General features: G+C 39.1%; 2 protein-coding genes across 3 annotated transcripts in view; one reads left to right on the top strand and one right to left on the bottom strand.

Annotated features, from left to right (window-relative positions):
* Nucleotides 1-4,063, top strand: part of LOC141773044 (hyaluronidase-2) — an 18,634-nt gene extending 14,571 nt beyond the window's left edge. For both annotated transcript variants that reach the window (XM_074644693.1, XM_074644691.1), the window contains exon 7: nt 1,186-4,063. In XM_074644693.1, the coding sequence (XP_074500794.1) occupies nt 1,186-1,614 (429 nt within the window). In that variant the 3' untranslated portion in view covers nt 1,615-4,063. The remainder of the gene's footprint in view (nt 1-1,185) is intronic.
* On the bottom strand, nt 3,152-15,385 carry borcs6 (BLOC-1 related complex subunit 6). The gene is made up of 8 exons (XM_074644694.1): nt 15,275-15,385; nt 15,035-15,122; nt 12,496-13,118; nt 11,363-11,549; nt 10,941-11,123; nt 7,746-7,909; nt 7,531-7,614; nt 3,152-6,290 (listed from the first exon to the last, which is right to left on the bottom strand). Exons 3-8 carry the CDS (start codon nt 13,105-13,107, stop codon nt 6,165-6,167), a joined length of 1,356 nt encoding a protein of 451 aa, XP_074500795.1. The 5' UTR covers nt 13,108-13,118; nt 15,035-15,122; nt 15,275-15,385; the 3' UTR covers nt 3,152-6,164.

Here is a 15,385-nt window from a genome sequence, read left to right as displayed (position 1 = left end):
AGTGCAGAGCGGCGGTCTTGACCTAGCCAGTGGGGCACGATCACATGCACAAACATGCACCAAAAGCACGTGCGGCCGGCCCGGCAGCGTCAACAAAGCACAAAGAAACTCCGATTACATCACACACAGAGGGAGAGCGACTTCATTCTCTGCTCAGGTAGATATTACTCCTCTATATCTAGTTGTTTACTGCTATATTAATGCTCTGGATATCATATAGAGAACCTTTAAGAAAAGCTCTGATTGCCTCTTTGAAACCCGTCATGGTACGTGGTGAAAAGCCCGAGTAAAAAGAGACACAAGCTCTCAACTTATGTTCTTTCTGTGTGGAGCGTTGGAAACAGAACAACTGGTTTTGAGTCACGACTGACAGAGATAACCAAAACCACAGCAGGGAGTCCGGTTGCCTGAGGATCTTCTGTGTTTAGACAGTAAGAAAGCAGAGAGGGAAACAGAAGCTGAGACACAATAGAGAAAGATCCGCTGGAGCACTGAACACAGGAACATTGTGTTTTCTGGGAACACTCATCACTTTCTGGAAGTCTCTGAATGAGGCTTCATAAAAAGTACAACACAATATGAAGTATATTGCTGTAACTGCAGAACACTATGAAAAGTTTTTTTCCTTTTGAATTCGATCCCATAGGCCTACTGTGCAATCTTCAGTTTTGAGACGGATATAAAGTGTTTCACTCTTTCTTATGAAAATGACAGCAGTGATGTTTGCTAAAAGCCACTTTAGACGCCTTGTAGATACAGACATTTCCAACACATTATCTTTCAAGTTATTTGGCTTGTTTTACTCACGGATTGTGGTGACTTGTTTGGTTCGTCAGGATGGCTTGATGTTGAATGGCTCGTGCGGTTAATCGAAAATAAATCAAAGTTGTTCAAAAGTTGAAAAATAGCCCTTTACAACAAATCTAAGAGGAAAACTCTAATAAAATGATAAGCAAACTTAGATTGTCTTTACAGTAAATGTAAATGGTTAAGTCTCTCGTCTGCGTCTTCAGCCACAAATTGCCCACACCTCACTCTGTTAATTGGCTGGAGCGCCGTGGGATTTGTAGTCTACTGTAGTTTTCTATGGCCTAGAGAGGTCACACTTTGGTGGAAAAATTGTTTTGACTATTTAACCAAACAAAAATCTAAACCGGCTCTAACACTGATATTATGTTCTCTCAGGTGGAGGAAGCAAAAGCCACAGATCAGCCGGACATGAACACTAAAGCGGCTGAACCAGACCCGGCTGAGATCTGGAAGAAGGACTTCCAGTGCCAGTGGTACAAGACTGCAGACGGGGACGTCTCAGACCAGCAGTCCCCCAAAGACGGAGTGTCGGTTGTGGGCAAAGTAGAAGAAAATGCCGGAGATTTAATGGGGACTACTACTGCTTCTACCACCTCTACCACCTCTATCACAGAGGCAGCTTTTGTTGTAGAGACAACAAAAGCTGCCTCTGTGATTGAGTTAAGCGTAAGCAGTTCGCCTGATACTGGAAGTCCAACGCCTTCACTGGAAGTAACTACAGACGGTGGTACGAGTCCACTGAGCGCCCCAAACCTGACTGTTCTGCTGTTGCTGGTGGCTGCAAGTCTTTGCTTGGAACATTAAAATGTGAACAAACCGACCTTCCCCTGGAAGGTCTGGGCTATAACTGCAATATGAGCCCTTCTGAAGTGCCCTTGAGCAAGACACTGAATCCCTGCTAGTCGCAGGTGTGCTGCTTTGTAGAGTATCATAAATAAAAAGGACAACAAACTATGTTCAGAGCTGGAACTCCAAACCTATTACTCAATGTGCCAAGAGACAGTAGTGGTACAAACACAGGTCACATGTATGTAAACCCATTAAGAGAAAGGTGATGTGACAAACAAGATAGACTAGACTTCGTTATACTGTGACCACAGATACATGAACGCAGTCTGTAAAACCTGCACTGGGGTTTTTATTTTCTTTGCACATTTTGTTTGTACAGTACATTTGCAGTATGTGTCAGTCCTTTTATTTCCTAATTTTAAAGCCTAATGCACTCATGAGTTTCTCTTCCCATTAAGTAGATTTGTTGGGTGTTGTGTTAAAGGGCCTGTTCACAAAAAAAAAAGAAATTATTTAAATTTAAATCTTTGGCCTTCAAATGTTGCATATTGTCAAAAACTCCAGGCTTTCCATTGTTATAAATGCAGTATCTGTTAATTCAATGGACATACCTTTAAATTCAGAAAACACAGCACTTCAGTCCATAATAGGCCACCTGCATATACTGTATATATTTACTGTATGCATTTATTTTTGTAAGTCAATGACTATGTTTACATGCACAAAATATTCAGTTTGTTGCCCCTACTCATACTCGCCCCTATGTCGTACGTTCTATCTATGGCTACACCCTTTAAATAACTTTAATTTCCCTTCTTATCCAACTGAAGTCATGTTGCTCATAATGTTTAAAAGTAGGTGTGTTTCTCCTTCAGACCAGAAATGTGGGCTTTTCTCTTGCACATGCATCTCTGCAAACTGTCGACTATGTTGGTTTGTGTTCAACGCACAGAGCTGGACGTAAACAGGCAAGAGGCCGTGTGTCGCAAACTAAAAACCCCAATTGAGAGACATATTCTGAATGTGCTATATACATGTCCAAAGACTGCTCCTAAAACCTGAATGATATCAGCATATTCACGTCTTAATCGGAAAATGCTCCTTTCGGAATAAGGCATAATTCAGAATATCCAAACGGAATATGCTGTTTACATGACACGGATCAAATTCAGAATAGCCCAAAAGAAAAGCCCACATTTCTGGTCAAAAACAGAAACACATCTACTTTTAAACATTATGAAAGACTTGGATATCAACAGGTTTTTGGATATGCACAAATATCGCAACGCCGTCCTTTTTAAGAAGGTGATGAAGGAATGATAGAGGGAGGCTGTGTTCGCACGGTCGAACAATTCCACCACATCGGAGTATGCACGGCTGCATGACATGGGAATATTAGTGAATTTTAATTTTCATTGGTCATGTAAACAGTTTAGTAAGAATATTGTCTTTTCCTGAATAAGGGCAAAAAACAGAATATTGTGTGCATGTAACGTAGTCAGTGTTGTTTATATCTGCTTCTTCCCATCTGTAAAAACAAAAGACGGAAACGTTTGGTTTTTGCAGCTCATGTAAATTTATTTGTTATTTTTCATTAAAATATACACTCAAGACGAAGGGTATCTAAATCGTTCTTTAGTTACAGAAAGAGATCTTATCTACACAGGTGCATCTGATTGTGCAAAAGAAAATGAATTAATCAAACATTTACATTATGAACAATGACATTTCCTCCCATAATCTCCCATCTCAAGGATCCGTTCTCACTACTAAGACTCCCAAAATGTCTTTATTTAACCTCATCTGCAAAAGAGCATTTACATCTTTACAAACATGTTGGAGTAAATTTCAGAATAATTAAGGGATCTTTATATTCTTTAATGTAAACATTTTAAAGCCTTTCCTCTTTGATGCTTTCCCAGACAAATTTCACAAACTTTTGCCAACAAGGTCGAGGAAAGTGACAGAGAGAGCAGATTTTTACAGAGAATGCAATTAGAGCTTTTTGTGAAGCCAATAACACGATCTTTTCCCATAAAGGTGTAAACACATTAACAGGTGCAGTAGAGACATTTCAGACATCAATGCAGAGCCAAGGATAAAATGTGTACTTTGCTTGCAGTATTTCTCTGATAATGATAAAGTTTTGTAGATGAAATATCCCAAAATCCACCAAATGAGTTGGCTGCCATCAGTACTAGGTACACGTACGAGTAATAGTACGAAAATCTAGTACGCTTACAATGATCTACTACAATGCTACCCACCAGTGTAATGACAAACATCTTCACTAAATCAAGTATAATGCTCCATGAGAGTAAATGGCTTTAGTTGGTAAAGTAACAGCCAAGCAACACTGCAGTTGTTCAGTGGTTTTTATCTTTGAGTAAATTAATAAACACTCACTCCACGTTAGTTCACATGCGAAGGCTGCGTCCCGACTCCAGCGATGTTTCCCAGATTTGATCCTCCTTTGTTGAAAGTGCCCAATCTTTCCAGTGTTGAAGAAAACAAAAGCGAGGACATGCTGCACAGACATTTAACTGGTGTTTCTTTCTGACTGTTAAGTACAATCAGTTGAATTTCACTTACAGGACTTTTTTTCCACCCCCAAGTTTCAAAATATGGATGTACCGTCAATACAGAATAAATGCAGAGTTTTGTTCCAAGAGAGTAAAACTTTTAAACAGTAACAGCCAAAACCAAAGCTAAAACTTATTCTTATATGGTTGAAAATTGAACCGTAATTTAATGGATTCAAAATGTGTTTTTAAACTGAGCTCTTCTAATACTTATTTCATTTCTTTAATTTGGCTTAATCAAAACTGAAACAACACAATCCAATTAATAACCCTCTGAGCTGTTTGTTACCTACTCGCATGTCTGGAAATTAAATTAGATTTTCAGTGACTTCAGATTTAATGAGAAATCTCCAGGTTAGTTAATTTATCAGCCTTGCTTTAATTGTTTTTTTTTTTTACTTTTGATGACATTTAAAAGTCAAACCATTAAGTGCAAAGCTTTGCAAATTTTTTAAAGGTCCAGTGTGCAGGATCTGGCAGTATCTAGTGGTGAGGTGAGGAGATTGCAACCAACTAAAGCCTCTCCCGTGTTGGAGAGCTACGGTGGCCGACGCAAAAATGCGAATGTCCCTCTCTAGAGCCAGTTGGAGCAGAGCCAGTGCTTAGAGAGTGTGTGTACGTGAGAAGTGAGTGGTGAAGCAAGAGAGAGAGAGAGCGGTGGCGACGGGAGCGAGTAGCGTTATCGACTCTGGCCCAAGCCGGAAAAGTTAACAATGTCTGGTTTGTCCGTTCTGGACTACTGTTGAAACATAGCGGCCGGCTCCGTGGAGAGGACCGGCTCCCTATGTAGATATAAACGGCTCATTCTAAGATAACAAAAACACAAAGATTCTTATTATCAGGTGATTATACACTAAAGAAACCATACTTACTAATATTATATTCAATTTCTGCCAATAGATCCCCCTCATTGTTACACACTGGTCCTTTAAAGCCACTGTGCATGGTGTGATATATGATGAGATATTTCCAGTTATGTGCTCGAAAACATCTTGGAGTGCATCGGTTTTAGGACACATGGCTGCTCGTAGCTTTAAATTAGAGAAGCAGACCTGTGATTTATAAAGGTTGCCAGTTTTTTTAAAGTGATAAACAGTCAGAGAGCATCTGAGTAGAGGAAGTGAAACTCTTTCTGTACCTTTGACAACTATCCTCGAGCAGCAGCTCCTAATGCTCCAGTTGAGCTGTTCAGTGGCCACTAGTGGAAACAAATCTGTCTGTACTGGTCAGTTCCCAGTGACAGAGTAGCAGTGTAGTTGAAAAAGCAAGCATGCTGAGAAAACTGAATAAATAACATTTAAAAAAAGACAGACAGACATGGTGCTCAACTCCCCTCACAGCCTGCAGTGAAAGATCGGATCTTCGTTGCATAAGATTAAAAAATAGACTTTCTGTTCCAGTGCAAAAGTCACTTGTCTTCTGATCAGTTCATACTGGCCTCTACATCAGTGAAGAGAGAGACGGAGAGAGAAACATCGCCCCCATGTGGGCAGGAAAGGTTAGTGCAATCTGAACAAAGCGGGCTGGACGGATCATGACACATTATTCCTCCTCAGACTGTAAACACATCTTCAAGGACCTGTTTGTATGTGTGTTTGTTCAGGGCACATGACCGAGTGTCTCCAAAACGGGTTAATCTGTGAGATTTTGTTTCACGAGAAACTTCATTAGAGAAAGTGAGAGTGCTTTTTTAAAAAAAAAGAAAAGAGAAAGCTCAACCCCGAGAGCAAATCAAGCGCAATTCTGTTGAAATCTCACAACACAAACAAGGTCATCTTCAAGTGATGAACAAGCGGAGGGACTATATCATCCAGCATGACTAGTAGCGATGGTTCCAGGAATCCAGAGGTGCACTTAATCTTCACTGCAGTGTTTGTGTGCTACCTGCGGAGCGGTGGGTTTACTTGCAGACGGCCTCGCTCAAGATGTGCTTGATGTTGGATCTTTGCAGCCGGGGAGTGTTTTCGTGCCGGGCAGGTGGGGCTACTTGCAGATCGCCTCCAGGGCGTCCAGAGTGCGTTTGATGTCACGGATCTGTGCAGCCAGGGTGTGTATGGGCTGCATGGAACGATCCAGCTCCTCGCAGCGAGCCATCAGTGTGTACATGCCCTGTGGGAGCAAAAATACAAGACAGGCAATAAAAAAGATGATGCTTCAGCCTTCAACCTTCAACTCCTTGAGGGCACCGGCGCACTCGGCCAACTTTACTGTCTTTCAGAGAGTAGAAGGTGGTATCATATGAAATTAGAAAAAACCTAAGGAATCCTTCAGTACCAACCATGTCATACTGGCATGGCCACATTCAGTGACCTCAAGATATGTGAATGTAAATGGGTTCTATGGGTACCCACGAGTCTCCCCTTTACAGACATGCCCACTTTATGATAATCATATGCAGTTTTTTTTCATGCAGTATAAATGTGTTATTTTCACTTATTCTAAAACTGGGGTATTTGAATATTTCTGCATACTGGGGTCCCTAAACAGTCTTGGAATTGCATAAATTGGGTATCACTGTAAAGCTGAGACTCTTGTGGATCCAATGAGCCCAACTGTATTCATGTGTGCTGATGTTAGTCCCCATTTCATTGTAGTGAGACCATTTTTTGAAACTTGACATCACTAAAATTACCTGTTGTGACCTCTAGGATAATCACAGCCTCATGAAACTTTACAACCACAAACTACAGACCTAGAGCATTCAGAGGATGGATGGCTTTCCGAGGTAGTTTGACAATAAGGGGGTTTCTGAGCAGTTTCCAGAACAGAAGTGCTCGCCATCCAATCACCGAAAAAGGCAATTGTTGCAGAAATCTCCAAATGTCTAAAGTTTCTGATACCAAATCACAGCATGTTTTTTTCTATGGTGTTCCTCAAGGTCTTGGTGTCTTAATGTGGTAATTTGGAGGGATTATTGATAATTTTTATCAATTCTCAAGTGGTAAAAAATGGTTAAATTCAGCACCAAATCTGTGTAACAAATGGTATTAACCCAAAAATTGCTGCAACAACTTATGAGACATAATTGAGCATGACAATGGCCATTATATACTTCTATCATATCAATGTAAGCGCTTATACACTCTTCCCACTTATTTTAAATAATGAATTAAATCATGTTTATTTCTTATTAATGACTAGAACAACTTGACACACAATGCTGAGCTGCATCTCAAATTAATCTTCAGGTTCCCAGCTTTCAGATGATGTACACCATTTCTATGTGACATCTACTGTTGACCTGCTATCTCTCCCTAAAGACCCCCTGTACCCCCCTAAAAAAGACAAAAATGGGTCTATGTGGGTCTCTTAGAGTTAAAGGAACACACACACAAATACACAGTGTCACCTTTATACTCATGTCCACAGACTCTCCCAGGCTGTCAACAGAGTCTCTGTAGGTCTGGATGTAGCCCACACTCAGAGCTGTCATCTGCATGAATAAACAGACGGACAGAGAGATCAATCAACTACGCAAACAGAAATATACAGTATGTGAGTGACAACACGAGAGCATGAAACTGAATGATGAAGCTAAATGAACTGACAGAGTTTCAGACTCACATTCTGGATGGTTCCGTTGAGGCTCCGCATCATCATCTCAACACTGTGAGCCACTTCCTGGGAGTGTCTCTGAAGGTCCACGAGGACAGTGGGATCAATGGGAGGGATGTCTGCTGGTCTCCGTGACGACCCCCGGCTTCGGTAGATGGGACCCGAACAGTCCGCTGGTAAGAAATAATTATGAAATTAGATGGATAATAAACACAAGCAGTGCTGCAACTAATGCTTATTTTCCATTGATTATTCTATAAATCACTGGTTCCCAACCCTTTTTCTTAAGGGAACCCTTTTCTACCATTGAGTAAGTGACATATTTTATGGATATTTCATATTATATTCAATGCATAACAATTACAGAACAGAACAACTGAGAAGCTGTACAATTAACCCAAATAGTGAACGCAATAACGGCAGGAAGTTTGAGTAAAACGAGCGATTCTGATGAATTTTGAGCAGATTATTTCCTGTGAATATTGCATCAGAGAGGAGTTATTTTTAGGAACTTTTAATACAATTTTCTGTATTATGTATTTTTTTTAACAATCATTCATACTTAACAGACTTCTTTTTTTTTTGACAATTTCAGTTTTTTATTTCCCCTGATACTTGGCCATTGTTCTATCAGCTCTTTGGTTGTTTTAACTGCATCATTTTCACATTTTTAAGTTTATATTTTAAATAATAATCCAAACTTTAAAAAAATAACAATTTCATTTAGTTTTCTTCACAGGAATGAATGAAATGCTGAGATATAGGCCAACTGTATATATATATATATATTTTTTTTTTAAAAAGGTGTCTTATAAGTCCTCACAACTCCCCTGTGAAGCTTTGGCGACCCCTAGTGGGGGTCGGGAACCTCAGGTTGGGAGTCAGTGCTATAAATAGTATAATCTATTAAAAAATGCCTATCACAAGTTCCCAGAACATAACAACAGCCTGCTTTGTTCAAACACCCAGAATCTATAATGATTTAAAACAGATGAAAGCAGCAAATCTTCCCATTTGAGAAGCTGGAACCAGCTAATGTTTACATTTTTGCTTGATTGATGACAAAAGATTAATTGATTGTCAAAATTGTTGATGGTTACAATTCTGTCTATTGACTGATGAATTAATTCAGCACAGACAGACAGACAGACAAAGGCAGAGAGTTGTTGCCTGTTGGCAAACCACCAACAGGCAACAACATGTGTGCAAGCACAAGTTAAAAATGACCTCAAAGAAAAGAAAAATAAACAAAATGACACACAAATTACACGCATGAGCAACTGAAGAACTATTCCCATTTGAAGAAACAGCTGCTCTAACAAAATCACTACCAGCACAGATGATTTAAACAACTTATGGCACTTAATTAAAAGAACGCTAGTGCCTTGAATCGTTAAATCTTTATAAACAAAAGACGTTTGTGTCCAGCGGACCAAAGAAAAAAAGCAGGTCTCCGTCTCTGAAAATGATTCCTGTCAGGCTGCAGCAGTTATAAATCCCTCCAGTCTAAACAAAGTCTATCCTAATTGAATCAGCAGGTGGAGGGAATGAGCTGCCACAGAGGGCATATTGACTGTGTTCTCTGTGTTTAAATTGAGTGGCCAGTTTAGCTGACGCCTCGAATCCAGAGGGGTTTTTCTCGGAGTGAAGGGCAGCGGCTCAGGGTCTTTTTCCTGGCAAATGTGACAAGACAGATGGCTGTTAATGGACAGGCTGGGCTTGGACAACCTGCTGATTTTATAGAGATGATTTAATGTCTGAAATTGCTGCACATGTTTGACCTTTTAGAAAACTATCTCTATTTCAATCTCTGTGGGGTTGAGTCTCTGCTGCTTGTTAAAACATAGACTGAGGCTGATTTTATCAGCTAGAAACAAGTAGGAAGATGGGCAGAGCAAGGGCAAAGTGAGTGTTTGGGAGATTTTTAGATGAATAATTAAATTGAGACAGAGAGAGAGGACTCTAAAAATTATCCAGCTGGCTGGGATTCAATGAACAACTTTGAGATGTTCATGTTTAAGAGAAGGTTTCTCTAACCAAGAGTCCACCTTCAAATTGTAAAAATATCATTATAATGTAGTGTTACTGAAACAAACAGTGGTTCTCAACTCTGCCTTTGCTAAATTAGTCTCAAAACTAAAACCTGTAGAACAAGAGAAAGACTCACTGTTTGAGTACAAACACCAGATAACGTATTGATCCTTTTTTTGTGCTGCTGCCATTAGTTTGTTTGTTTTAGAGCTGCAACGATTAATCGATTTGAGTAATCTTTTAAGAAAAAATAAGTAAAACTTCTCTGATTCCAGCTTCTTAAATGTGAATATTTTCTGGTTTCTTTACTCCTCTATGACAGTAAACTGAATATCTTTGAGTTGTGGACCAAACAAGACATTTGAGGACATCATCTTGGGCTTTGGGAAACACTGATCGACATTTTTCACCATTTTCTGACATTGTATAGACCAAACAGCTACCAGAAAGTAATCGACAGATTAATCAACAATGAAAATAATCGTTAGTTACAGCCTTAATATGTAATATGCAGCCTTGTATGATCAAGAACATAAGAAACAAAAATGGAATAGATCACTACAATATGAGACATATCACTCTCAAATCACTGAATTAAATACAATTTGCCCAGAGCAGGGTAACTTAACAAAGCTGCTGCATTGTGAACACTGCAGGGCGGCAGATGATACATGTGAGCATCCATCAGTTCATCATGAGACAACAGACAATTCATTTCCTTAAGGTAGTGCATTGGTTCTCCATTACTTCTTATGGTTTAGACATGACCAAAGTTATGCATAAATGATGAGTAGTGGCTGACTGTTAGCCTCTGCAGGGAAAAACTGCCTGTGAATCTGACTGCAAGTCAGTGACCCTGCACTGCAGTTTCACTGCCTGTAAAAAAGCTATTAACCTGCTGAAAGGCCATTTCTGACACCTCCCTCTGCAGAGGAAAATACAAACAGTTCATCTGCCTGACCCTCAAATATAACGCAGCTATGAGAGCAACCTGCACGATGCACATCCTCTACCTCCTCTAGTCGCCAGGATCATTTTTTTTTTTTGCATTTATGTATACTTTAAAATATTAAGTGGAACTTCTGCTATTTGGGTTATGAATTATAATAATAAAAGAAGAACATTCCCTTTATTTATTTAAATAAAATCTTGTGAAGTTTGCTTCATACTCACAGTCGCTGCAGTCCAGACTGGGCTTGGAGCTCATCTTGATTTTCTGCTCTAGGTTCTTGGTGATGAAGTGAGTCAGGTCACCATCGTGGCTGACTGTCCCCTCGAGCTCCAGAGCCGAGGAGATCGTGGCCCGTCGGCCCTCTGACTGGCCAATTCTGCCCCCTCCCCGGGCCCCCGAACCACCTGTGGAGAATACGCCAACATCAGCTGAATAAAGGTGTCAAATATTCCCAATAATTACTGACTTGCTTAAAGATGGAAGACCTTATTAATATAGTTACGATTTCCACTATTTTTCTGTTAATTTATTGATTTACTGTAAGAGGTTTTACATGTACTTATCAATAGAATAGAGGTAAAGAGATGAGGAATGGGCCAAAGTGCAGTAAACACAAAACCCAACCTGTCTGACAGATATCTACCTCCACACGCTTGGCTGATTTCATCCAGGCTCTTGCTGTCCTGCATCCCCCGGACGTTGCGTACCCAGACCTGGGCCATGACGTGGGGAGGACAGGGGATGTCGTCTGAGGGAAGAAGAGGAGGTGGAGTAGAGGAAGAGGACGAGGTGCTGGGACCAGGAGCTGAGGAGGAGTAGTGTCGTGCAGCCTGAAAATGGAGTAAGGGGAAGTGAAGAAGAGAAGTTAAATTATTGCTTATTAAATCATGTTGATTATGAAATCAGCCAAAGAGCTACACATTTTTCTTGGCGTTTATGATCCCTCTCTTAATGGAGGACAAAAGTTGCCAAATCAAAAATAAATGAATAAATAAATAAATGACTTGATGAATAAATAAATAAATAAATAAATGTCATTAAATGAAAAAATAAATATAGTCGTGAAAAGCAAATTGAAAACCGTGCATAAATAAATACACTTAAAAATAAAAATAAAATAAATAAAAAGAAGTGAAACGTAAATAAATAATACAAAATAAATCAATAAATAAGAAATAAAAAAAATAGAAAAAATAATAAAAATAAATACATAAATAAATGAAAGGGAAACTTAAACAGAAGAGTAAATAAATAAAGGAATTAATACAAATATAAATAAATAAAGAAGCAAATTAAAACAGAAATATCAATTTATGTCACATTTTGTCAATTAATTAATGGCTACATTTATTTTAACATTATTTTTGCTACATCTGAATAATACTTTTTATTTATTTATTGAGTCATTTATTTATTTATTAATTTATTGTTTTTATTTTGGCAGGTTTTGTCCTCCACATCTCTCGTCTTTGATGGACAGCTTGTCTCACCCTCAAATTTAGCCATTTGGAAAAACTATGATCAATTTGGCTGTCAAACGTAGTTGGTCAATGCGTTGTAGTTCATTTGAAGCACACTGAAGTCTCAGCATTGAGTCTATTTAAAAGCAAGAAGTTAAGTCCTGACGGCTCCACAACATTTACTTGCATTGACCTTAGTTCAGATTGCGCTCATTACATTTGTTGACAGTTATTCTCTCTTAATCCCATGATGCCCTGCACTCTCTCTGGTACACATAATCTAATAAAGATGAATATAATCCTACAGCCCACTCACCTCCACCTCTGTTCTCCCTCCTGCACGCTGGTTAATCCACTTTTTTTCATTTTTCTCATCGTCCTCCTCATCCTGTTTCTCCTTCTCTCCATCTTCTTCTTCGTCTCTGCTGTCAGTGTCTCCATCTACAGCCTCCGTCTCTGTCTGCTGTCTGTCTGTAGCGGCATAGCCTCTTCGCTGAGATGACTCTTTGGAGTGTGCTTGCTGTGCTGGGTCCCACAGCAGAGCTGCACCAGGAGGCTCAACAGTGTCAGAGGCCTCGTGAATGTCTGAGTCTTTGGAGCCTGATTCTGAGTCTTCTGAGTCTCCTGTGCATGTGGCAGCAGGGAGGGAGGTCTCTGTCACATGAGAGGTGTGTAACGATAAACTCCCATTATTGTACGTCTCTGTGTCCAAGCGGCCTTCGCCATCGTAAACTCTGTCCTCCACATCTACGTGGTTCTCTGTTCGTCTAAGGGCTCTGTCCTCCGATGCCTCCCCATCACAGGGCACTCTGCTCCCCCCATATTTCACCGAGACCGGAGCGTGAGGGCCGTTCTCTGAAGAGACGGGTGTCACCACCCCGTTAGCTGTTTCTGGCACTTCTGTGCCAATCACAGGGGAGAGACTCATCCCTCCACCTGCTGGTGAAGAAAGAGAGAATAGGTTATTAAATCCATACATAAACTGGCTGCAAATAATGATTATTTTCATTATCAATTAATCTGTGGATTATTTTCTCGATTAATCGATAAATTGTTTGGTCAATAAAATGTCAGAAAATGGGGAAAAATGTAGATCAGTGTTTCCCAAAACCCAAGATGACGTCCTCAACTGTCTTGTTTTGTCCTCAACTAAAAGATATTCAGTTTACTGTCAAAGAGGAGTAAAGAAACCAGAACATGTTCACATTTAAGAAGCTGGAATCAGAGAACTTGAAGAATATGAGTTTTTTTTCTTCTTACTCAAACCAATTATCAAAATAGTTGGCGATTAATTTAATAGTTGACAACTAATTGAGTAATCGTTGCAGCTCTAATTAAATTAGAGTGTTCTATGTCAAAAGGGTTTTACATGTATCACTGCTTGCTAGGGCTGGGTATCATTATAGCAGACCTGTGTCAATACTAACGACCTATAGATGCATTCAGGCAAAGCATAGAGATGTTACAAGATAAGAGGCAGAATAGAAATGTGTATTATTTAAGTTAGATGGACATTATATCAAAATTGTAGACTACCTCCCTCTCACCCTTTGTAACGTGTCCCACATTGTCTCACACACAAACATACTCTTTGTCCCTCATTTGGTTTTGTTGAGATCTGGTCACCTTAGTCAGCAGTAGCTTGCACACATCTATATTGTGTTACACTAATCAATAGAGTAGTTCTCTATCAATGTGCAAGCCTATTGATCCAAAACAAGGAAGTGATACATCATCAATAGAGATGAGGAAAAATAGCATTATACCACAGCTATTCTTAACCACAGACATTTTAACCCTAGCTGTGTGGAAGTGAAGACTGTAACTCAAGCAAATAATTGAATCATTTAAATGATTTTTGTCTCGTATTATTTTCCTATTTCTTATCATTGACATCATTTACAACTATCTATCTATCTATCTATCTATCTATCTATCTATCTATCTATCTAACTATCCATCTAACTATCTATCTACTGTATCTATCTATCTAACTATCTATATATCTACATATCTATCTAACTAACTATATGTCTATCCATCTATCTATCTATCTATCTATCTATCTATCTATCTATCCATCCATCTATCTATCCATCTATATAACTATCTATCTATCTAACTATCCATCTATCCATCTATCTATCTATATAACTATCCATCCATCTATCTATCTATCTATCCATCTATATAACTATCTATCCATCCATCCATCCATCCATCTATCTATCTATCCATCTATCTATCTATCCATCCATCTATCCATCTATCCATCTATATAACTATCTATCTATCTATCTATCTATCTATCCATCTATCCATCTATCCATCTATATAACTATCTATCTATCTATCTATCCATCTATCTATCTAACTATCCATCCATCTATCCATCTATCCATCTATATAACTATCTATCTATCTATCCATCCATCTATCTATCTAACTTTTCTCAACCAAACAGCCAGTAGAGGTTGAACAGACATCAAATGGACAAAGACAACGTTACATAAGAGACAAACATGAACAAAGACATGCAGAAAGACATGATAAACTGTCCTCCAGCGTTGAGGAAGTTGATGTGCTGCTGCTGTCATTAGCCGCCTAGCTTAGCTTAGCTTAGCTCGATGCTAACGTTATAATGTTATTGGATGCTGTTTAGCTTAGCTTAGCGCGGCTAACGCTAGCTAGCTGTCTGTCCGGGGCCTTTAAATCACAATGTTTCAACGGTTCCTCTTCTATTGTCTCACATTGTGACACAACACAGAGTAATACATAGTAAAACACGTTATTTATATATCGATAAGGTCTTATATTAGAGACACAGAGCTTCATTTATTGATGAAATCACTCACCAGTCGTTTCCTGTTCAGATAAATGTAACCAACAACCGGGTCCGATATGAAAATCCTTCCCCCACGAATCTCAGAAGATTAGTTCCGCCTTGAAAAAATAAAAGCAAGAAGAGGAAATAGTGATTTTCTTTGGATGTTAATGACGTCAGCTCACTTCTATTCTATTCTAATATCATGGAGTAACTGATTTATTGTAAAAAATAAATAGATTTTTTTTTGTTGTTGTTATTTAAAACAGACCTAAATATTTCCAGAGTGCTGCTGCTGCTTCATGCTGAGCAACATTTAACTCCCACATGTTGTAGCTGTGTGAGTTTATTCTTTCTCTATCCATCCTTTCCTTTCATTCAT

This window comes from Sebastes fasciatus, chromosome 8, assembly GCF_043250625.1.
Source record: "Sebastes fasciatus isolate fSebFas1 chromosome 8, fSebFas1.pri, whole genome shotgun sequence".
Classification (NCBI taxonomy): domain Eukaryota; kingdom Metazoa; phylum Chordata; class Actinopteri; order Perciformes; family Sebastidae; genus Sebastes; species Sebastes fasciatus.
Note: the sequence above shows the minus strand (reverse complement) of the source record. Positions and strands in the feature narration are given on the sequence as shown.

Bases quoted from the DNA above. Each gene is read 5' to 3' on its own strand.
- borcs6 (XM_074644694.1), bottom strand. From the start codon at position 13,107: ATGAGTCTCTCCCCTGTGATTGGCACAGAAGTGCCAGAAACAGCTAAC. The intron at 11,124-11,362 runs GTAGATATCTGT...TATTCTCCACAG, and splicing joins AATCAGCCAAGCGTGTGGAG to GTGGTTCGGGGGCCCGGGGA. The intron at 7,910-10,940 runs GTGAGTATGAAG...ATTTCTTACCAG, and splicing joins CAGTCTGGACTGCAGCGACT to CGGACTGTTCGGGTCCCATC.